This window comes from Helianthus annuus, chromosome 1 (assembly GCF_002127325.2).
Source record: "Helianthus annuus cultivar XRQ/B chromosome 1, HanXRQr2.0-SUNRISE, whole genome shotgun sequence".
NCBI classification, from domain to species: Eukaryota; Viridiplantae; Streptophyta; class Magnoliopsida; order Asterales; family Asteraceae; genus Helianthus; species Helianthus annuus.
Genome location: NC_035433.2, coordinates 114,781,392 through 114,805,957, shown reverse-complemented (window position 1 = coordinate 114,805,957; position 24,566 = coordinate 114,781,392). Strand labels below are relative to the sequence as shown.

General features: G+C 35.0%; 1 protein-coding gene and 1 pseudogene across 1 annotated transcript; one reads left to right on the top strand and one right to left on the bottom strand.

Moving 5' to 3' along the window:
* The first annotated feature begins 6,135 nt into the window (after positions 1 to 6,135).
* Positions 6,136 to 12,365, top strand: LOC110928631 (amino acid permease 8-like). The gene is made up of 4 exons (XM_022171659.1): positions 6,136 to 6,283; positions 11,815 to 12,045; positions 12,120 to 12,213; positions 12,299 to 12,365. Exons 1-4 carry the CDS (start codon positions 6,136 to 6,138, stop codon positions 12,363 to 12,365), a joined length of 540 nt encoding a protein of 179 aa, XP_022027351.1.
* A 2,981-nt stretch (positions 12,366 to 15,346) lies between these two features.
* On the bottom strand, positions 15,347 to 16,335 carry LOC110928639 (annotated as a pseudogene).
* Positions 16,336 to 24,566: the final 8,231 nt, after the last annotated feature.

Sequence of the window (24,566 nt, the reverse complement as noted above, 5' to 3'; positions counted from 1 at the left end):
TTGGTAGTTGTTCAAGACTTCTAAGCACTCTCAAGTGAGTACATAGTCCCCTCTTTTACTGTTTTCAAACTGTTTTGGGGTGAAGCATGTGTACCTATCTGTTATTTTCATGTTTTCAAAAGTATAATTGATTATACATATTTGTACTTATCTTTTTACAAACTGAATGATTGTTTATGATTTAAACTCTAATTTTTCAAAGATTATAAAATAAATGTTTGGAATAGTACTTATTTTTGTTCACCAGACTAGTTGGTAGTATGATATAGCGCTATAGGATTTGACACCCCATTCCTGTTGTCATGGAATGTCTGAAACCAATTTGTTGCTCCATCCAAATAGGGATTGCCTTTGTGGTATCCCTATAGTCTCAAAGGTGTATTTTGATGCACTAGGTCTGAATGAATTCTTAAATCACATTATTTTTGTGTATTTAGTTATACTCCCAAAGGTATAGTTTGATATGCTCTCATATGTGATATTGTACAAAACCAACATATATTTTGTTAATCATTAAAGCATAGTTTGATATGTTATTTTCAAAATCCAAAACATAGTTTAATATGTTATTTATAAATCCAAAGTATACTTTTAATATACTACTGAAGGTTATTTTTTTAACAACTAAAGTATATTTAATATACTATTTATTTAACGACTAGTTTTGGTTAAGTGTTTAGATAACGGGACGGGTGTAATATGATGAAAACATGGTAGATACGCCGCTGGTACTTCTTATATATAAGTGTTTTTATCACATTACATACGGTGGCGTTATTTAGTACACTTAGGTTAACGATTTTGGAACTGAAATATATACAAACTCATTTTACTTAGTTATTTAATTACCTATGTAACATTATTTTATATCATCTGATTTCTTATAAATTTTGGTATGATTTATAAAAGAAAACCTTTTTCAAGGATCATGACTACTTTTCTTAAAACATTCTTTTTCTTTAAACTTATAAGTCATGAATCCTAAATAAAATAAAACCTATGTATCTCACAGGCATTTTTATGCAGACGCACCTATTTTTACACATGTTTCAGGTGCTGCTTTGTGATGACTGATGATATATGCTATACTTAGGATGGACTCGTGCCTTAGCGACTTTAAAACTTGAAAGATAATAGTTGTACTTATTTGATTGTATTAAAACAATGAGTTCATTTATTCAATAAAACAAAATTATTTATTCCATGGTTGTGAAACAATGATTCTGTTACAACACTCCCCGACGTTTCCGCCACGTCTTGTTGTTTTACGTGGTCGGGATGTGACATGTTTCATACTTGGGATTTGTATAAATATGTGTATCATTTGCACATATCAATTCTTGTTCGATTTCGAGCTTTAAATCGCTTTCTGGAAGGTTATATGCGCACAGGTGCGTAAACGTAATCAGTTTAACACGGCAAACACTCCGGAAAAATGAAATAGGCTTAACGTACCTTAAATAACCTTTACATAACTTAGAAATAAGTTTTTGAAGGTTTGGTATGGCAAAAACAAGTTTATTCGCTCACAGGGACTATTTGCGTCAGACTGCAAAAGTCTGCCATTTCGTAAGGCAACGTACAGTCCGGAACTTGATCATAAGCTAAACATACCATATATAACCTAAACATAGCTTAGAAATAAGCTTTGATAGGTTTGGTGTGCAAAAATATGCTTATATGATCTTACAGGGACTAAAAGTGTCAAAAATGGGGTAAGTTTGCAATTTCGCGCATATATTACATTCTAACCACATCTGGACATCCAAAATTTTTTTACACACTAAAATATTTTTTATTTTAGTGATCGGCATGCAAAAATACCGTTCGTCGCTTAATTTCGTTCGTTTTCGCGTCCGTTTGAGTTTCGTCGTAATTTGACGAATAACGCGACCGTACGACCAAACGAGCCGACATCCGAGAGTTTTCCGAGCACATTTTGAGTCCTCTAAACTTTAATGACCTTGTAGAGCCTTGAAAATGGCTTAAGGGGTGTTAAAAGTGCAAGAAATGGGCTTAATCAAGTGCAGGGACCTGAACTGTCAATTATGAAACTATTGCTGATCTGGGAGAGCCAGGCGGGCCGTGTAAGGCTTCCCCATACCTTATGCGGGCCGTGTGAACATGCCCAGCGACCAAAAATGATTTTCAGCAAACTGTTTGAAATTCAGGGGCTGTTTATGTAAATTTCTTGGTGTGTTAACCAAGTTAACACCTCTCCAAGGCTTCTAACCTGCATTAAACACTTGTATGGCTAGGATTTCTTGCTTGGAGGTTACATAAACACTTGTCTTGATCTTGTTCTTCATGCACTACTATAAATAGCAAGGCCCTTTCATTGTTTTTCCTCACAGTTGATCTAAAGTTCTCTAAGTTGGGGTTTATTAACTTCATACCCGAGAATTATAATGTCAAGTTCAAGCAAGGACCTTTTGTAAGCATTCCTTCATTCTTTATTGCTTTCCTAGCTTAAAAGTCAAACAGTGTTTGACTTTCAGATTTGACCAGTCTATGGTCAACACAAAGTTCGTTCGAACTTTGCAACGTGATTGTAATCACGATGGTTATAATCCTTAACGATTATACCTACTGATTACCACGTTAACTAGGCGTAGTGACGAGTCAAAGTTTCGGTCAAAATGCGTTTTAGCACGCATTTTGCCACGGAACTACTTTTAGGTATCAAAACACTTTGTTTTGATACCAAATCAGTTTTCTAAGTAGGTTAAACATGTCTTGACATGTTTAACTCGTCACTATTAGTTTGGTGCTTGTTTAGGGTCGCAAGTTAAGCGATCTAAACAACCGCTTAGACTTTCGAACCCGACCCGTTTGGTCGATCATTAGGATCCGACCAAGCTTGCTTAGTGATCATAATTGCATAGGGAATAACCTCTGAGGTTATACCTTATGATCACTTAGGATTGGTTAGTTATTTGTTAGATAGCTTATATGCCCATAGGAAATGACCAAAATGCCCTTTTAAAGCATAAATCCGTATTTTGCATATGTGATCCACGTTTTGACATATAATGTGATTTACTAACATGTTTAGGCATAATTGGGCATGTAATACTAGACATAGCACATAGTTAACCATCCGACCATAGTTTTACGCAATCGACGGATTATAGTAGCTTATACTACCATAATGGGTCGAAACGGGTCAAAAGCACTTAGCTAGACTTCCGAATCAGAATGTTAGCACTATTAAATCATACCATATGAGTTCAAATACTCATTTGATTTATAGAACACCAATCTATCCTATCTCCCGATTTAGGATCCGATTGTATGACATAGTGATTCCATACTAGGTGTCACATGATTCCTTGATTTCCCAAGCTTTGTTAGGACACTAAATCAAGGATACTTGCAATCTCAAGTGAGTACATAGTCCCCTCTTTTACTGCTTTCAAATGTTTTGGGGTGAAACATATGTGCCTATTTGTTATTTTCATGATTTTAAACTATATGATTACACATGATTAGTATTTATTCTTTTGACGAATTAAACGATTATCCACGGTTTAAACACTGATTTTCAAAACTTGCAAAACTAATTGTTGGATTGTACTCATTTTAATACATTCACCAAGCCAATTGGTAGTACGATATAGCGCTATAGGACTAGACACCCCATTCCTGTTGTACGGAATGTCAGAAACCAAATTTTAACCAAATAGAAATTGCCTTTGTGGTATTTCTATAGTCTCCAAAGTGTAGTTTGATACACTAAGGTTTGAATGAATCCAAATCACAATTTCCTTTGTATATTTTGATATACTACCAAAGTATAGCTTGATATACTCTCAAATGTGATATTATTATCCAAAGTATATTTTTGATATACGATGTACAAAATCCAACATATGTTTTAACATGCTACTTTGTTATAAACCAAAGCATAGTTTGATATGCTACTGTTATAAACTAAAGTATATTTCGATGTACTACCAAAGCATAGTTTGATATGCTATTTTCAAACCAAAGCATAGTTTGATATGCTATTGTTTACTAAAGTATATTTTGATTTACTTCCAAAGCATAGTTTGATATGCTATTTTCAAACCAAAGCATAGTTTGATATGCTTCTGTTTACTAAAGTATATTTTGATGTACTACTAAAGCATAGTTTGATATGCTATTTTCAAACCAAAGCATAGTTGATATGCTATTTTCAAACCAAAATATAATTTGATATACTACCGATATTTTTATTCTTAAACCAAAGTATACTTGAGATATACTATCAAATCTATTATTTCATTAACCAAAGTATATTTTGATATACTACCTATTAACTATTTCAAAACTAAAGTATATTTTGATATACTACTTATCCGGTCTTTTCTAAACCAAAGTATATTTTATATACTACAAACCTTTATTCAAACAATGCATTTTAGAAACAAAACTTTTCACAAGGATTCATGGCTATTTTTGGTAAAATATAAAACCTTTTTCTTATGTTAACTAAAGCCATGAATCTAAATCAACAAAACCTATGTTACTCACAGGCATTTTTATGCTGACGTACCTATTTTCATATATGTTTCAGGTACTGCTATGTGATGATTGTTGATGAATGCTACACATAGGATGGACTTGTGCCTTAGCGACTTTAAAACTGAGAAACAATTATTTGTATTTATCTGAATTGTACTAAAACAATGAGTTCAATAATTCAATAAAACGAAACAATTAAATCCATGGTTGTGAAACAATGATTCTGTTACGACACTCCCCGATGTTTCCACCACGATTTGTTGTTTTACGTGGTCGGGGTGTGACAGAAAAGTTGGTATCAGAGCCAATGATTATAGGGAATTAGGTTATTAGTAATGCTTTGACCTAGACTATAACCTTCCTAGGACCCTAACACAAGTTATCTTGTGTTTCGACTTAAAACAATACACTTCACCTGTCCTTAGGTGATTAACAAAAACAAAACACAATTCATTCTCTCGAGTCAAAATTTTTCAAAACATCACAAGAAGTCATCTATCCTTAGATGATTTGTTTTTTGGCTTTTAATCCCTTGGTGTTTTCAAAATCTCGTCAAAGTTTGGGTCTAAATAATGTGAACACGTGCAAACTGAAGAGTGAATGCCTGTACCCTGAGTTTTCTGTCTAAGGCTAGAGTGTTCGTATAAATCCGCAGTATCGGACTAGTCACTCTTACCTGGGAACTCTTGGGGTGAGTGTTCACTTATAGGCGAGCATGTCCTCGGTGATACATTATATTGATCCATTTACTTTGATTAGTCACTGTGTGTTGTTTGTTTGTTTGAAGTAACAAACGAATGATCACAATCCTTATGCCTTGTCGATATTCTTAACATCCAGTTTTGAATATCCAATAAACATCTCACTCGTTTTCCCTCATGTTTCTTTGCTCTTTTAGAATATGTCTCCTCGACGTGATCAAGCTCAGGATGCCGCCATGGCACCCTTAATCACTCAGCAAATCACTGCTGTACTCTCGAACCTTATTACCCAGATAAATCAAGCGAACAATAACAATGTTCAGTGCAGCTATAAGACATTTAACTCAGCTAAGCCATTTCCATTTACTGGGTCTGAAGGGGCCACTGGGCTCCTACAGTGGTTTGAGAGTCTCGAAAGCACATTTCGTCATGTGCAATGCCCAAACGAATGAAAAGTTGAGTTTGCGTTGAGTGTATTTCAGAAAAGAGCACTCACATGGTAGAACGGTGTAATGAGGGATAGAGGTGCCGATCTGGCAATGGCACAAACCTGGGAAGAGCTTCGGGCTCTAATGATGAAGGAATTCTGTCCTCGTCATGAGCTCAGGGCTTTGGAACGGGAATTTGATGATCTTAAGCAAGACAGCGGTGAACATCGAGCCTACACTAATCGTTACGAGGAGTTAAGTCTGTTGTGTCCTACCATGGTTACGCCTTTGGAGAAGGCGATTGAAAAGTACATCGATGGCCTCCCTGACCCAATTCAGGACATTGTTACCGGTAGCAACCTTACTACTGTCAGACAGCGGTGAACATCGATGAGCTCAGGGCTTTGGAACGGGAATTTGATGATCTTAAGCAAGACAGCGGTGAACATCGAGCCTACACTAATCGTTACGAGGAGTTAAGTCTGTTGTGTCCTACCATGGTTACGCCTTTGGAGAAGGCGATTGAAAAGTACATCGATGGCCTCCCTGACCCAATTCAGGACATTGTTACCGGTAGCAACCTTACTACTGTCAGACAGGCCATTGAACTATCCACTACCCTGACTGAATCTCAAATCAGGAAGGGTAAACTTTTCAGAAAAGGCGACCAGAAACCATCTGACAAGTCGGCACAAGAAAAACCAAAGGACAAACAGACCGAGTCCTCTAAGAAGTCGAAGAAGTGTAAGGCTTCACAAAACTTCGCAGTAGTTGCTCAGAATGATCAGGTTGCACCAAACCAACCAGCACAGCCTCGTGCTAAGAAAAACTATATTGGTACTACACCCTTGTGCAACAAATGCAACCGTCACCATGTGGATCAGACACCGTGTCACAATTGTACCCACTGTGGGCGATTGGGACATTTGGTCAATACCTGCCGTCATGTTATCCAAAACCAAAATGCTGCAAATCCTGCTGCTGTTCAAGCACAGTTTCCACCTGGATCGTGCTATAACTGTGGTGATCTTACTCACTACCGGAACAATTACCCGAGACTTGTTAACGCAAATCCAGCACGCGGACGAGTGTTTAACATAAACGAGGCAAATGCAAATGATAATGCAGCAGTGAACAATTAAACTTTTGTATTTCCTTGTCTGTTATCTTTTGACATTTGAAACAATTCAGCAGTTATATAAATAAAATTATCGTTCCAATTTTATTTCCAAAACTGATACGATTATGTGTGTATTGACATACCCCTACGACGTTGACGCCAATGAACTGCGTTCCTAACAAAACAAACTACTGGTGTGGTTCTTTCATTTTTATGATCACTAGTGATCTCCCCAAAAATCCTAAGTACTAGTTTCTTTTAAGAAACAAAGTACAAGGTACAAATTTCAAATTCTTAAAACAGATACTTGAAATACCATTTCAAATCTTTGATTTGATATCTAAAGGTATTTTCATGAGTCCTTAATTGGATTCCTTATATGCCTTAATACAAATGTCACAATGCAAAACAAAGCCAAATCCTTGTAAGGTCTTCCTATCTCATAGCTTGACTCTTGGGGATATTTAAAGTACTAATTGAAGTCCGTGATTGGATTTCTAGTGTACTTCAAATGCATTAATTCAAATTAACGAACGAGCTAATAACTAAATTAACAAATGCACAATTTTGTGATTTTGTGTTTATGTGTAATTCCAAAGCTCGCTATCTATATCCTAGTAAAATCTTCCGTATTTCCATATGTTAGATTCTCAGAAGGTTACTCAAAGTACTATCTTAAATCCTTAAGGAGCTTCCTATGCAAATAGTCAGACCCTTGGATTCCAAAGTGCTGTTTCAAAACGATTATTTGGTTTTTGAGTTACAAAGATCCCTTAAGTGGTCTATTTAAAGAGATCGTACGACGGTCTAGTTAAGGGGATTATGTGTTGATCTAGTTAAAAAGATCGTTCGTTGATCTAATTAAAAAGATCCTTTCGTGATCTAGTCAAGTCATTTCATGTTTGTTCGATTGATTTTACCCTACACATTATGAAATGAACTGTTCGGACTGTGCAAGGAATTACGTAATTATGGATGCATACGTAATTATGGAATTCAGTGCACAGAAACCACAGCGAGTTTTATCATATGTTAAGACCTATAGTGATAAGAACAATGAGACGGGAACAATGTAAAAAGGGCATGGTGGATACGCCGCTGGTACTTCTTATATATAAGTGTTCCTTATTACATTGCGAATGTAGCGTTATTTAAGTTACTAGAAATCCTGGACCTTGACCAATGTTACTTTATCTTGCAATCTCCGACTCTGATTTCGAGCACACACAAGTTTCCTATAATAGTCTTCATAGGAAACATTCACCTATCCGTTGTTCGAAACCCCATGTTTTTGTTAATACAACGACAACATTTTGGCAACTATCAGATTCACTAAGAATCCAAACGTGACCTAGAGTTTTACTTGGGAAACGGAGGATTCATTCGAAAGCGAAACAATCACAGTTGTCTTCACAGGTTTCCTCTAAAATTAAATTTCGGGACGAAATTTCCTAAAGTAGGGGAGACTGTGACACCTGTGTCACTACGACTATCACACAAATGCAAATCCAATGAAATATTATGTTTCATACTTGGGATTTGTATAAATATGTGTATCATTTGCACATATCAATTCTTGTTCGATTTCGAGCTTTAAATCGCTTTCTGGAAGGTTATACGCGCACCGGTGCGTAAACGTAATCAGTTTAACGCGACAAACACTCCGGAATAATGAAATAGGCTTAACGTACCTTAAATAACCTTTACATAACTTAGAAATAAGTTTTTGAAGGTTTGGTATGGCAAAAACAAGTTTATTCGCTCACAGGGACTATTTGCGTCAAACTGCAAAAGTCTGTCGTTTCGTAAGGCAACGTACAGTCCGAAACTTGATCATAAGCTAAACATACCATATATAACCTAAACATAGCTTAGAAATAAGCTTTGATAGGTTCGGTGTGCAAAAATATGCTTATATGATCTTACAGGGACTAAAAGTGTCAAAAACGGCGTAGGTTTGCATTTTCGCGCATATCTTACGTTCTGACCACATCTGGACATCCAAAATTTTTGTACACACTAAAATAATTTTTATTTTAGTGATCGGCATGAAAAAATACCGTTCGTCGCTTAATTTGGTTCGTTTTCGCGTCCGTTTGAGTTTCATCGTAATTTGACGAATAACGCGACCGTACGACCAAATGAGCCGACATCCAAGAGTTTTCCGAGCTATTTTGAGTCCTCTAAACTTTAATGACCTTGTAGAGCCTTGAAAATGGCTTAACGGGTGTTAAAAGTGCAAGAAATGGGCTTAATCAAGTGTAGAGACCTGAACTGTCAATTGTGAAACTATTGCTGATCGGGGAGAGCCAGGCAGGCGGCGTAAGGCTTCCCCATACCTTACACGAGCTGTGTGAACATGCCCAGCGACCAAAAATGATTTTCAGAAAACTGTTTAAACTTCAAGGGCTGTTTATGTAAATTTCTTGGTGTGTTAACCAAGTTAACACCTCTCCAAGGCTTCTAACCTGCATCAAACACTTGTATGGCTAGGATTTCTTGCTTGGAGGTTACATAAACACTTATCTTGATCTTGTTCTTCATGCACTACTATAAATAGCAAGGCCCTTTCATTGTTTTTCCTCACACTTGATCTAAAGTTCTCTAAGTTGGGGTTTATTAACTTCATACCTGAGAATTATAAGGTCAGGTTCAAGCAAGGACCTTTTGTAAGCATTCCTTCATTCTTTATTGCTTTCCTAGCTTAAAAGTCAAACAGTGTTTGACTTTCAGATTTGACCAGTCTATGGTCAACGCAAAGTTCGTTCGAACTTTGCAACATGATTGTAATCACGATGGTTATAATCCTTAGCGATTATACCTACTGATTACCATGTTAACTAGGCGTAGTGACGAGTCAAAGTTTCGGTCAAAATGCGTTTTAGCACGCATTTTGCCACGGAACTACTTTTAGGTATCAAAACACTTTGTTTTGATACCAAATCAGTTTTCTAAGTAGGTTAAACATGTTTTGACATGTTTAACTCGTCACTATTAGTTTGGTGCTTGTTTAGGGTCGTAAGTTAAGTGGTCTAAACAACCGCTTAGACTTTCGAACCCGCCCCATTTGGTCGATCATTAGGATCCGACCAAGCTTGCTTAGTGATCATAACTGCATAGGGAATAACCTCTGAGGTTATACCTTATGATCACTTAGGATTGGTTAGTTATTTGTTAGATAGCTTATATGCCCATAGGAAATGACCAAAATGCCCTTTTAAAGCATAAATCCGTATTTTGCATATGTGATCCACGTTTTGACATATAATGTGATTTACTAACATGTTTAGGCATAATTGGGCATGTAAGACTTGAGATAGCACATAGTTAACCATCCGACCATAGTTTTACGCAATCGACGGATTATAGTAGCTTATACTACCATAATGGGTCGAAACGGGTCAAAAGCACTTAGCTAGACTTCCAAATCAGAAAGTTAGCTCTATTAAATCATACCATATGAGTTCAAATACTCATTTGATTTATAGAACACAATCTATATTATCTCCCGATTTAGGATCCGATTGTATGACATAGTGATTCCATACTAGGTGCCACTTGATTCCTTGATTTCCCAAGCTTTGTTAGGACACTAAATCAAGGATACTTGCAATCTCAAGTGAGTACATAGTCCCCTCTTTTACTGCTTTCAAATGTTTTGGGGTGAAACATATGTGCCTATTTGTTATTTTCATGATTTTAAACTACATGATTACACATGATTAGTACTTATTCTTTTGACGTATTAAACGATTATCTATGGTTTAAACACTGATTTTCAAAACTTGTAAAACTAATTGTTGGATTGTACTCATTTTAATGCATTCACCAAGCCGATTGGTAGTACGATATAACGCTATAGGACTAGACGCCCCATTCCTGTTGTACGGAATGTTAGAAACCAAATTTTAACCAAATAGAAATTGTCTGTGTGGTATTTCTATAGTCTCCAAAGTGTAGTTTGATACACTAAGGTTTGAATGAATCCAAATCACAATTTCTTTTGTATATTTTGATATACTACCAAAGTATAGCTTGATATACTCTCAAATGTGATATTATTATCCAAAGTATATTTTTGATATACTATGTACAAAATCCAACATATGTTTTAACATGCTACTTTTTTATAAACCAAAGCATAGTTTGATATGCTACTGTTTACTAAAGTATATTTTAATGTACTACCAAAGCATAGTTTGATATGCTATTTTCAAACCAAAGCATAGTTTGATATGCTACTGTTTATAAAAGTATATTTTGATGTACTACCAAAGCATAGTTTGATATGCTATTTTCAAACCAAAGCATAGTTGATATGCTATTTTCAAACCAAAGTATAATTTGATATACTACCGATATTTTTATTCTTAAACCAAAGTATACTTGAGATATACTATCAAATCTATTATTTCATTAACCAAAGTATATTTTGATATACTACCTATTAACTATTTCTAAACTAGAGTATATTTTGATATACTACTTATCCGGTCTTTACTAAACCAAAGTATATTTTATATACTACAAACCTTTATTCAAACAATGCATTTTAGAAATAAAACTTTTCACAAGGATTCATGGCTATTTTTGGTAAAACATAAAACCCTTTTCTTATGTTAACTAAAGCCATGAATCTAAATCAACAAAACCTATGTTACTCACAGGCATTTTTATGCTGACGTACCTATTTTCATATATGTTTCAGGTACTGCTATGTGATCATTATTGATGCATGCAACACATAGGATGGACTTGTGCCTTAGCGACTTTAAAACTGAGAAACAAGTATTTGTATTTATCTGAATTGTACTAAAACAATGAGTTCAATAATTCAATAAAATGAAACAATTAAATCCATGGTTGTGAAACAATGATTCTGTTACGACACTCCCCGACGTTTCCGCCATGATTTGTTGTTTTTTGTGGTCGGGGTGTGACAAGATCTACTGGGTTCAACTTCTCGGTTTGTTGTTTCTACTAGATCTGTGAAATAGATACAGATCTGTTACTTTTTTTCTAGCAGATCTGTTATAATACTTGGTTTTGTTTGCAGGAACATTGCTTACTACAAGTGCATATGTCATGGCTGTGGTGATAGGGTCCGGAGTGTTGTCCTTAGCTTGGTGTTTGGCTCAGTTAGGTTGGATCCTTGGAGTTCTTTTACTTGCAGCCATTGCTGTCACTTGGTACACCTCCATTTTGCTTTCAGACTGCTACAGGTCTCCTGATCCGATTACTGGCACCCAAAACTATAACTACATGCAAGCTGTTAAAGTTAGTCTTGGTAAGTTTATGCTAATCAAAATATAGCTTTGAAAGGTTGATTATAATAACTCATTGATCATGTTGTGGCAACAGGAGGGTTTAAGTACAAACTATGTGGAATATCTCAATATGTGACTCAAGTTGGTACGACCATCGGGTACACCATTACTTCGGCGATCAGTATGGCGTAAGCGATAACTAAAAACTCAAAACTTATAGTTTAAATGTGTTTGTTTAGCTAGCTAATTTTGGAATATCTTGTGGTTAACCAGGGCGGTTGAACGGTCAAACTGTTTTCATAAGTACAGGCACGAAAACGGTATCGACCAACCATATTAATGGATTTTTAATAGAAAATAAATATTATTAGTTAATTACCAACTAAAAAGATTCAGCTGGTGATTTGTTGGCCACAGGTAGAGGAGTATGATTGAAGGCACAGTTACGCTAGAAGCCGAACTCAGAGTCCAAGTCACAGCCATAGCCATGATAACATGAGGTTTGTTCTTACTTTACAAAGCTTTGGGTGTGTTTTTCTGTTCCTGTGGTGTTCTTACAGGTAATTATTTGTTCATCCATTGAAAGGATTTTATATGTTTACATGTTCGATTATCTTGCACATTTTATATCTTTACATTTTTTATTATCTGGCTTACAATGCTGAGTAATAATCTTTCAAGACCCTTGAAAGGATTTGGAACACAAAAGAATCATATTATTTTGTTTGTGTGGATATATAATCACAGCATCTTACCAGGTAACTAAAACTTTGGTTTTTAGTTTATTTAGGTTTCGGTTTGGTTAATTCGGTTTAAAAACTCAATGTTCCTGTTGTTTGGGTTATATTAGGAACCAAAACCGTATTGGTTATTCGGTCAGCTTTATTTCGGTTAGGATATGGTGTTTAGTTTGATCGGTTTGAAACCGAAAAATCAAGGTGTTAATATCTTTTTTACACTTGTTTTTAGCTGATCCCAAGCCTATTTTCTTATCTCTTTGGTTTATTCAGTTTACAAATTCGATCCTTCGTGTTTTGGTTACAACCCGAACCAAAAACCGAATTGGTTATTCGGTTCGATTTTTAATTCAATCGGTTAAGCTGTTCATCTGTTCGGTTTTCGGTTTAATCTGTTTGAAAACGTGTTAGTTTTCTTTTTACATTTTATAGAAAAGCAAAACATGTTTTTATACGATATCAAATAGAGGTGTAAAACACTGGTTTCAACCCGGATCGAACCGGTGGTTTGTACTACTCCACTACTCCATATTCTTCTGTATCTGTCTTCCTGTACTCACATCCTTATCCTTGGTTTGTCTTCTCCTTTTTTTTTGCTTCAATCATCTTCAGTTTAGTTTGTTAAAATACTTAGTGATTCAATTATCAATTAGTGTATACTTAACTACAGTTTAATTCGTTATGTGTTTTGTGATTGTTCGTGTCTTATCTAGGGTTATTATAATTTGTAATAGTTGTCTGTTCAATTTCAGGAGAAGGATTTGAAAATATGTATATATATACATATATCAGTTTTGTGCTATTTGAATCATGGATGCAAAGATGAAACCAGAAATATTTTGGAGGTTGAGCAGCAAGAACATAAGTTTATATGTAAGCTAATTTCTCACTCTTTGTATCTATCTAACTATCTATCTATCTATTTACATCTTGTTATAGAAGGAGTTATAGTTTCTCAGCCGTTTGAAGCCAAGTTACCACCATACCCTTACCTAAAGGCTCTTGAATTTCCCAGTGCTTCAAACGTTTTAGGTAATAGGTTAAACGACTAGATGATGGTTAAAACAGGTCAGGTTGGGTATGTGTCAAAATGTGTCGGTTGGGTATGTCTCAAAACGGGTCAATGTGAATAAACGAGTTTAGATAATTAGGCAGGTATTGCTATTACCTAATACCGCATTCGTTTCATATCCGTAAAAAAGTTAAAGCAAATGTTATTTTTGGTCTCATACCTAACTACGTGTCCGTAGTTGCGTTATATTTTCTAAACAAAACAGGAGAATTCTTTTGTTAAGGAAAGAACGCAAGAACAAAAACAAAACAGGAGAATTATTTTGTTAGATTGATATGTAGATATAACCAAATGAGGTGATGAGAAAATAGAAAGTAACTATCATAATTCATGAATCAATATTTATCATTATGTTAGCTTCTTCATAGGTCAAATTTTCCGAGTTATTTAAATTATGTCTAAAGATGTATGTATTCATGTATGATATCTTTTACCTTATTTTAGCCAGCTGATCTAGACTGTTTCTTAGTCCAGAATAGGCTGTTAAAAACTGATTTGCTTACCTTTTTAATAGCCTCCAACCTGATATATTTTACTTGCAGCTGACTTGGAATTGTCTGTTTTCATTAGGTGAACCAGCAAGGACACAGATAAAAATGAGAGTCATACAGTTTTCATAATGCCTAGACTCCACAAGGTGGTCCATGGGATAGATGTTTTTGACCCTAAGGTCAATATTTTTTTCCCAGATTTAACGGTTGCATACATCGATTTCTTCTTAGATGGTGATGAGAAGCGGTTAGATATCGTAGCAAGTATTCAGAAAAGGTTCCCCCAATGTGCATTTTTTTTGGTGGAGATGGAAGCTACATGGCGCCTTACAATCTTCATAGTGTTACTTTGCTAACAAATCTTATAGGACAGGTTTTTTTTGTGATCTATGTTCTCTTATTGTAAGTAGAGGTGTCACACATCTGGTTTGGTTGACCCGAAACACTTTTTGTCCAAATTCCTTTTAGAAGTTTTTTAATAAACAAAAAGCTTGGCAAAGATGATTCTAAATCAAACGGATATGCGAGGCTTTATGTATCAAAATATAAAAGTTGCACTTTGGATAACCCGTTTGATCCATTATCTTTTTAAATATCCTTTGTATTTTATATGACCTGTTTGACCCATTCCTTTTTAGATATCTTTTTCCTGTTTGACCCGTTTGACCCATTTTCTTTGTAGATATCTTTTTTTATTTGACCTGTTGGACCTATTTTCTTTTTAAGACATCTTTTTTTATTTGACCCGTTTGACCCATTTCCTTTTTAGATGTCTTTTTTATTTGACCCATTTTCTTTTTAGAAATCTTCTTTTATTTGACCCGTTTGACCTATTTTCTTTAGATATTTTTTTTACCCATTAGACATAAAACGTTATCAGAAATGACCCATACAAGTAAATCGGTTAAGATCTCCACAATCTGTGTTAAGTTGTGGTATACTTCATTACAAGTGTACATATGTGAGCCACACAAGCAGTGGCTAATGGCTAATTAGCAGCACTTGGTTCACCTAATGAACATTACTCCCCAGTCGATTTCCTCTTTCTACCAAGAACTAAAGCCTTTTGAAACCTCGGTCCACCCATACGCCAACTCTTAAATGCTGCAGTTGATGACTTAGCAGCATTATACACTTCAAAATCAAGAAATATACAAGATTTCAAGTTACTTATATTTTTATATTCAAAATGTTTAGAATCAGTAAGCAAATAAAATGGGTAATTCAAATCTTACATTTAGTTTCTTCTTTCGTTAATAGCGATAAAAACTTCAGGGCCAGCGCCGATGCTGATGTATGCGCCTTGATCAAAACATCCTTATACGGTTATACCTTATTTGGAAAGTAACCAAGAGTAAAGATACAATAGTTTGTCACCGATCTTGAACCGTTTAGCAACAAACACAATTAAAAAAGCAGAAACTTGTAGCAATATAAAAAACACTCACGATTGCACTATCTTGCATCCTAACTGATAAAAATATGAGCATCGAGTTAAGTCCACGTGTGCACCATCAGCCCCAATTTCTTCTCGAGTTCTGGCATAGAAAGACGATATACATGATAGTAATAAGAATGACTATAATATTATTAGCCAAATGCATAAAACATGAAACCCAACTGAGCGGAAATATTGGGTCATATTACTTCTTATTGAAACATGGAGGAACGGTGACAGATGCTGCCTGTCTCAGGTGCAGTTCACTAGCGAGCCAGAACGGTAATTCTACCTTTGACCTCGGTTCTATCTGTTGTAACAACGATATTAGCATTAGAAACAGTTATTGTTATCAACATACGGAATTGATGATTATTGTTATTAAAACGTACTTACCCTGTTTGTTTCATTGGATTGAAGTAAACCAACTCCGTTTACTGCTTCAAGGAACAGCGCTGGAACAAGCTATCGAAAAGAGGTTACCATTTTAGACATATGAACTTTTTATATGAAGTAATGTGATTATGTGAATGCAGAATTGAAAAGAAGAAAAAAGTTTCAACCTCTTCCATCACTCGGCTGTGTGTTTACATTATTATCAAATATTTTGCTCATTTGATTCATTTGGGTACTTTTTAATTTGTCCCACTCACCCCGTCCTTACTACATTGGTTGTAAGCATGTCCATCATAAAAAGTTCATGGTACCACGTGCTCACCACTTACTTGGCCAGAGTAAGCGATCGATACCTGGTATACATGACCTTTTTATAATTTTCACATTACACCTTATGTAAGTAATGTCTCTATTTGTTTCTCTTGGAAACAATATCCAGGATAGATTTTCTATTCAGGTTTTTTTTCCAAGTTTTTAATCTACATATGCAACTTTCAATCTCTACGTATTTGTTGCATATTACTATTTATGCAATTAAATTTAAAATGTGCACCGGGTAATGCTTGCCCTAACGGGCTTCTCTTGCCATTAGCCTTGTTCGCGATCGCTACGCGGTTTAGGTCCTTGTTGAGCAAACTCTTTGGACCGTTGCTCTATCAAATCCGCGATTTGTTAAACTCTCGATATCTTCATATGCGAGTGTCCTTCAACTAAAACATTCACAATAGTTAGTAATTTCGACATTAATGGATGCCCGTATTATAATACAAGACTTTTCTACTATACGCATCAACGCGTGTAATTTCGTTGACTATATCTATTCTATATCGTCTTTATTGGTGTAACGTGTATTACACGAAAACCATATGTGTTGTTCTCAACACTTTAATCATACTAAACCATTGACATACATGTACTTACCGGATTTGCGATCAAGCCTCGAACCGAACACACTTTATTCTTTAACCATGAGCTCTGATTACCAACTTGTAACGACCGTCTAAATTAATCAAGATTTTAAAAATAAAATACACATTTTAATGCTAAAATGTGACTTTACAAAAACTTGTCATACTAACATTCCCATACGTTTACAACATTTCAAAAACACATTTATAAGTGTTTACATAATTCACTTATAACTAAACAAATCAAGATTTGACGTGGAAGCTTCATTTATAAGTGTTTACATGTTCGGTTCTTGCTCGTCGCTTGATCTTCACCCGGGACTATCGACATTCACCTATGATCAAAACCAACTTAGAAGTCAGTTTTGATAGTTAAATAACAAGTACAACAAGGTAATTGGGTCAAATAATCAAAATAAACAAGAATTTCAAGAATTTAGTCCGGCGCCGCGCGCGACGGCAAACCCTTCTGGCCGTGGCGTGACGCCACGGCCTCATTTTGACAGAATGTTTGCTTCAGTTGCTGCATATTCCCAACCAAGCTTGATTTTATGAAAACGAGCATAACTCTTTCGTTATTGATCCGATTTACACGATTCTTTTTCCTACGTGATCGTAATTTAATTCTCCATCACATGGAGTTAAAATCCGACATCCAGATTGTTATGGGTAGTTTTTTAGACATATATCCTGACTAATATTCTGGCTTTGATTGTTTATTTGTAATCATGATACCGGATCAGGATATTGGTAACATCCTCATACGATATCCTGGTAGTGACTAATTTAACCACGTGCAGATTGAAAGGTGTAAATCTCCAACGTTCAAGTGGACTTCTTCTCCTCAAGACTCGGGAAAATCAGTTGGATTATTGACTTTGAAGCCGGAAGACGTGGACTACAACGTTCACTTGTGGAATATTCGAAGCATCCCGGTTTTATAGGATAGTTTATTATTTTCATTTTACTATAAATGGATTGATCGGATCAGATAGCAACACACACAATCTCTCGCACACTTTTTCTCTCTAGATGCAATCACTCACAAACACTTACACTTGTACTCGAATCGCATTGTAACACTTAGTTGATCCGTATCATATCCTGCACTGTATCCTGACATTTGAAGCAATAGAAGAAAAAGGCAGCTGCGATTGTCAGCTCCCGAGGTTTTGTGCCGGCGATCTAGATTGATCAAGGGCTTTCCTCATACATCCTCTGTCACCCTTTACATTTTTGCTCAATGTTTGATCACAAATACGGCTTGATATCCTGAGCCGTATCCTGAAACTGTTTTTGTAAACAACTTAATTAGCATATTTTCAACACACATTTCTAGCACACTACCTCACTTAACTAATTTGATCACTTAATTGCTTCGGTAATTTTTGACCAAAACACGGATTAAATAAAATTGAGATTTTTAAGCCTTCGACTTATTATCTTTTTACTAAATTTTGACCCGTCTATGTGTTTATCAAACAAACATGTTTGTTCGACCCCCATTTTTCACGAACCCTTTATCTCCAACATTGTCTATCATATAAGGTTCCAGTCACGGGTTCCTACGCATTATTTACCCATTTTACTTATAATCTTATTTTGACCCATTAAGAGTATTTATGTCCTTTTAAGCACAAATCACACCCATTTCTCGTATGCCTCATAATTTCAACCATTCATATTGATTGGTCTTCCACCACAACTATAATTGTGGTGGATTTAAAGTAATAGACTATTTATTCCGAGTTTTTACCTCTCAAATGTGTTCTTTTACGGCAAGACACATTTAGGGCATTCAACCCTTGAAAGTTTATGCATTTAAATTTTATACGCATCTAAGGATTATAAAATCATAATAATAATTTCTAGACAACCTCTAAAGGTTTTTATACTCGGTTTACCCATTAAGGGCTTTATGGTCATTTTTAATCCTTCATTTTTGCGATGAAAGACTTCACTAAATATTCGACCTTACTTGCACTTTTAACTATAAAGTCATATGAGCGTACCTGGCCCTGGTCAACAAATAGACTCGATTTATACCTCGCTTTAATTATCACATAATCTATGGTGACGCAATTATCCGATTTGCTAATCGCTCCTGTTAACGTAAGACTTGACAACCACATTAGTCGATATTGTCAAATGGTGTTATCACCACCATTCGACCCGTTTGGCCTATATGCCGAACGTTACCTATTTGATCAAAAACATGGTTTTTGATTTCCAATTCATACATCCATCCCATCCCGGATTTTATTACCAAATCCTTTTTCTCTTAAATCCTTTTCTCACAAATTCAACACATTTCGGCTTACGCCATGGGTATCCTTTTAACTTCGATTTACATTAGTCAACACTTGACTAATTTCCATTTTACCCTTTTCCTCATTATTAGATTATGCTACAAGATATTCTTAATGGAAATCCGTATTTTTGATGTTCTCATTATCGCATTTATAACGTATAAAATAAACAAGATTTCTACATAAGTGTGTCAGTTTCACTTACCTCGCATCCCGAATACGCTTTTCTTCTCGTGCTTGATTCGTTTGACCGATTCTTTCCCAAGCCTCCACCTAGCTCGTTAGGCGTCAAACTATTGTCAACATTTACAAGGTGGTTAGACTAGTCATTAACAATCGTGACCATTCCACCCTACTTATTCTCTATGTCAAAACTACCATTCGACTTCATCATTGGTTAGATTAACTTATCAAAAGTTAATTACTTTCAATCACACGATTTACACAATTGATTCTAATTTAACATGATGTTTAGAACCCTTGTCACTTAATATTACGCATAGTTGCCATATCATTCAAATACGCATTTCACCCCAAATTTCAACACTTTAGTTCTTATTTAGGCATTTTAACAAACACCTAATGTGCATAATTTTACATATTTACTAACTAGTTCATAACAAGTTATTTTCACCAAGATTTACATCAAAAAATCAAACCGCTATGTCTAGTGTTCATGAACTACATGTAGAACTTATATCATAACATCAATATTCATCAATTTAACATTCTAATCTGAGTGTTCATCATATTATCATAAAACCCACTTAACACATAATAGGGTAATTATCAAATCCCTAGTTTTGACAACAATTCATCAAGTTTTCAACTAGGGTTTGTTTCTAAACGAAAATTTCATCACAATGACACTCATAGATTCAACATTCATTCCAGAATTTCGATTATGATTGTTCATTAATCTCAAAGTATCACCAAATCATAAAATTCAACATACCTTGTGATCCCCACGACTAGGTGATCATTTATATGTGTTTATGCATTGATTTGGGGTTTGAATTGAGCTTCAATTTGTTGATTTTGTGATGAACTAGGGTTGCTCCATGGGAGCCCTGCTCCTGATCGTATAAACGCACACACACACTAGTGTGTGTGTAGTGTTTTGTTTTTAATAAATAAGTTTTGAATCTTCCATTTTAGCCCCTCTAGTTTGTAACTTTATAAAAAGGGTTATTACCCATGTTTTCTTCATTGTTTTAAGACACCTTTTTAACTAGGTTAATATTCCTAGCTACTTGGTGAATTCGGGAAAATTATGACTTGATTTAATTTAAGTCCCGTTAATTTGGGCCTCTTATAAACTCATTTCCTTAAAAGCTTTTATTCACGTTGTAGTTAATATTAGGATTATTTATTTAAATCCTAATATTTACCGGGTTACTTTTACCACTATCGGTACTTTACCCATCTTTTAGTATTAACAGGGTTTGATTACCAAACCCGTTTTCGGGGTGTTACGTACACCGTACGGTCATTTTACTTACATAACATTTCTTAACTCTTTTGACCCATTATGGCTTACGCCATAACATGTCTTTCAATAACTAACAGTTGTCATCAATGAGTGATCGAATTTTCGTTTTACCCTTAATTATTTATGTTGGTTTACCCTATAAGATAACCATTCAAACTCATTATCTATTAGTCATTTCATGACTAAATAATCATAATAGTCCTTTTTAACCATTAAACATGGTTTATTATCATTGTCTTTGTCTCGAACCGCACATGTCGTGTCGGAACATTATAATTTACACATGACTTTTTATTATTCATAACATATAAAACCAATAGATATTAAATAAAAGGGGTAAGCTTTACTTACCTTGCATCTTGATTATACTTTTTCCTTTATTTCTGATTCGTTTGACCCGGTTCCTTCCCAAGCTTTCACCTTGCTTGTCAAGCGTCAAACTATCATTGTAATTTGTAAGATAGTTAGATTAGTCATAATTATTTACGACTATTCCATCCTACAATTCTTATGTCGAATTTATCATTCGATCATATCAAATGTCAGTTTGACTTTCTAAAAGTCAACTGCCTATTGATGTAAATAATTATACGAAGTAGCTCAACTACTCGTTTAATTACTTGGTCAATTATCCGGTAAGCATCATTCTTAAGCTACCATTTCTAACCATGTTATTAACCAAGTTCACGTAATCGAATTTCATCAATTTAACACAACTTTAATCATTTTTAACACATAAGGATATCATACATCATTCAACATGAATATATCATCGATTTTTCGTCTTATCATACTAAACTAACTACTTAGCAAGTATGATTTATATGCTTAAACACCGAACTTGTTCAAGTATCATCTTATTAATATCAGATATGATGATTCTAATCATAATTATATCATCAATTTCATCATATGATTAAAACCCACTTATCCTAGTGTGGTAAATCATATAATCATTCAATTCATAGCATATATATAATTTTCACTTAGGGTTTTGTTCCTAAGCAAGTATACATCACTAATTCAGTCATAGCTTCAATAATTCATTCATAATTCGCGATTATGATGTATACTCAAATTTCACAACTTCACAAATTATCAAAATTTGACATACCTTATGATCGCCTAGCTTGGGTGATCATTAATTCACGTTCAATTGTGAATTTAGACTTCGTTTGAGCCTCAATTTGATGATATTGATAGCGTTAGGGTTTTGGCTCCATGGGAGCTCTCTGAGATCGAACAGAACACACACACACTGAGTGTGTGTTTTGTTTTGATTTCTCTTTTATAATTTAAGTTTCTAATTATCCAGATTTGGCCCCTCATGTTTGGTTAGTTATTTAGTAGGCTACAACCTACTTATTTCTAACAAGATTTCCACTCATTAACTAGGTTAAACATTTCTAGTTAAATTAGTGGGTTTGGGGAATTCATGACTAAGTTTATTTTAAGTCCCGTTAACACGGGCCTTTTATAAACTTTATTTCTTCAAAAGCTTTCATTTAACTTTTATTCAATATTAGGTTTATTTATTTAAAATCCTAATATTCACCGGGTTAATTTTACCAGTAACGGTACTTTACCCGTCTTTTAGTATTAACGTGGTTTGATTACCAAACCAGTTTGGGCGTTACACTGTAAGCGTCTAACATTGTTTTTTTTTTTTTGTGTCAAAATCTGGTAAAGTAGAGGAGAAGATACAAGAAATTCATGAGCGAACAGATGTATTGGTAAAACAGGAAGAAATACAAGAGACTCCCTGTATTTTGTTTTTGGTGTTTTGTCCAGCTACTTGCTTATTTTGTACTCTTCTTGTAGATAGATCACGCCGAAACTACAACTAAAAAAATTAACAAAAGTATATCACCAAAGAATCGATAAACTAACAGAAAAACCAGTGCCAACATATCACGAATAAGAAAACTAACTTAAGTACTATACAATATATCTCGAGACGACTGATAAACTAACGGTAAATGAGTATCCTACTGTAAATTGCCACTCCCACTGCATCACGCGGGTAAATCGCTAGTTTAAATAATATGGGTAAAAAGACAATTATACCCTCATGTGCCAAGCACATGATCTGAGTTTACCAAAAACTCTAATTGGGTTTAGCATAAAGGATAGAACGTGCAAGATTTTATAACATTAAGTACAAAACGTATCAACTTTTGAGCTAAAAGAAACCAGCTGTAAAACACATCAAGAACAAAACTTAACATTCTGATTTTTTTTATATTCCGATAATATCATTACACACGAAAAGGGCAATTACTTAAAACAAAACTTGTAATTTACTCAAATATAAAAATGAAAACAAAACTAGAATACTTAAAATTGGAAAAAGAAGCAAAGGTTCAGTTGACTCTGTGATTTCCCCCTTTTCATTATCGGAGCCCTAACAAATTCTTGTTTTTAAAGATCCCAAACTGTAGCTAAAGAAGTAGTTGATCGCTTGAGGGTTTCTATGTGTTGGGATTGAACCCTATCAGAGGAACAGATAATTAAAGCCAAAAACTGGATCAGAGCAGTGGATCCTAAATAAGCAGATGTTTACATACAAATCTCTCCCCTTGAAAGTGATTTCAACAACTACTGACCTCCTATCTGCTGATCCTGCTAAATGCTGACCTACAACTACTGCTCAAGTAAAGACCTGATGAAAGACTAAAGCCTTGCTGATTCAATCTACTGCCTTGAGTCAAGCTCTGCTGATCCGGACAAGTACTGCTGGGTTCACAGCAGTAGAAGGTTGCAGCAGCTGATCAATAGTCTGCTTTGTTTTATAATGTAATAGCAGTAGTTAACACAGCAGTGTTTGTATAGATCAGAGGTTAGAGTTTGTTAGAAGGTTAGATGTCACTTTCATGGTGACGTCAGCTAAGATGCTCAGTAGTTTGCAAGTGCCTATAAATAGTTCAGTACTTTGTACTGTTCTATTAGCTCTTTTGCACAATCGTCTTCTTTGCACGAACAAATAACTGAGCTCTGGCTGAGGGGGAGTTTGCATTCATTCATCAACCATTGTAATCGTTATTGAAATAAATTAAATCTTCCGATTCATTGTGTAAAGATGTTTGATCAAAGTATTACTCTCGTTTGATTGTATGCAAAGTTTGTTTTCATCTTAATTCCGCTGCACACTCATCCATTTTCACTTTAATTGCGAACACAAAATACAATCGGAATCAAACTCAGATCCAACAATTGGTATCAGAGCTAGGACAGTCAAATTTGATTTAACCATCATTTTGATGTAAAAAGTTCAGCTCATAACAGTTGATACTGATCGTTTGTTCGTTTGTGGAAAAACAGAGCAAGGATTAATCACCATTAAAGTTGATTTCTCAGTGTCTGTAAAACAACAAGAATGACGTCACAATCTCAGGATGATAAAAACAACATCGGCTCTCTTGTTAAACCACCTATGCTAAAAAGAAATGAGTACAACATCTGGCAGAGGAGGATGGGTCTCATCCTCGCTCAACAAAGCACAGGTTGTTGGAAGTCTGTCGTCTTTGGTCCCCATGTTCCTACGGTGCCAAGCGCTGAAGATACTAAAAAGTTCGTTCCAAAACCAGTTGAAAACTATACCGAAACCGACTTTCAAAAGATCGAACTAGATGCTAAAGCGTTTAGCATCATAGCTTCAGCGCTGCCCAATGAAATATATGCTAGACTGTTACACTGTA

Coding starts and splice junctions, on each gene's coding strand:
- LOC110928631 (XM_022171659.1), top strand. CDS start 6,136: ATGGTTACGCCTTTGGAGAAGGCGATTGAAAAGTACATCGATGGCCTC. Junction 6,284..11,814: donor TGAATCTCAAATCAGGAAGG/GTAAACTTTTCA, acceptor TTTTGTTTGCAG/GAACATTGCTTACTACAAGT. Junction 12,214..12,298: donor ACTTCGGCGATCAGTATGGC/GTAAGCGATAAC, acceptor GTGGTTAACCAG/GGCGGTTGAACGGTCAAACT.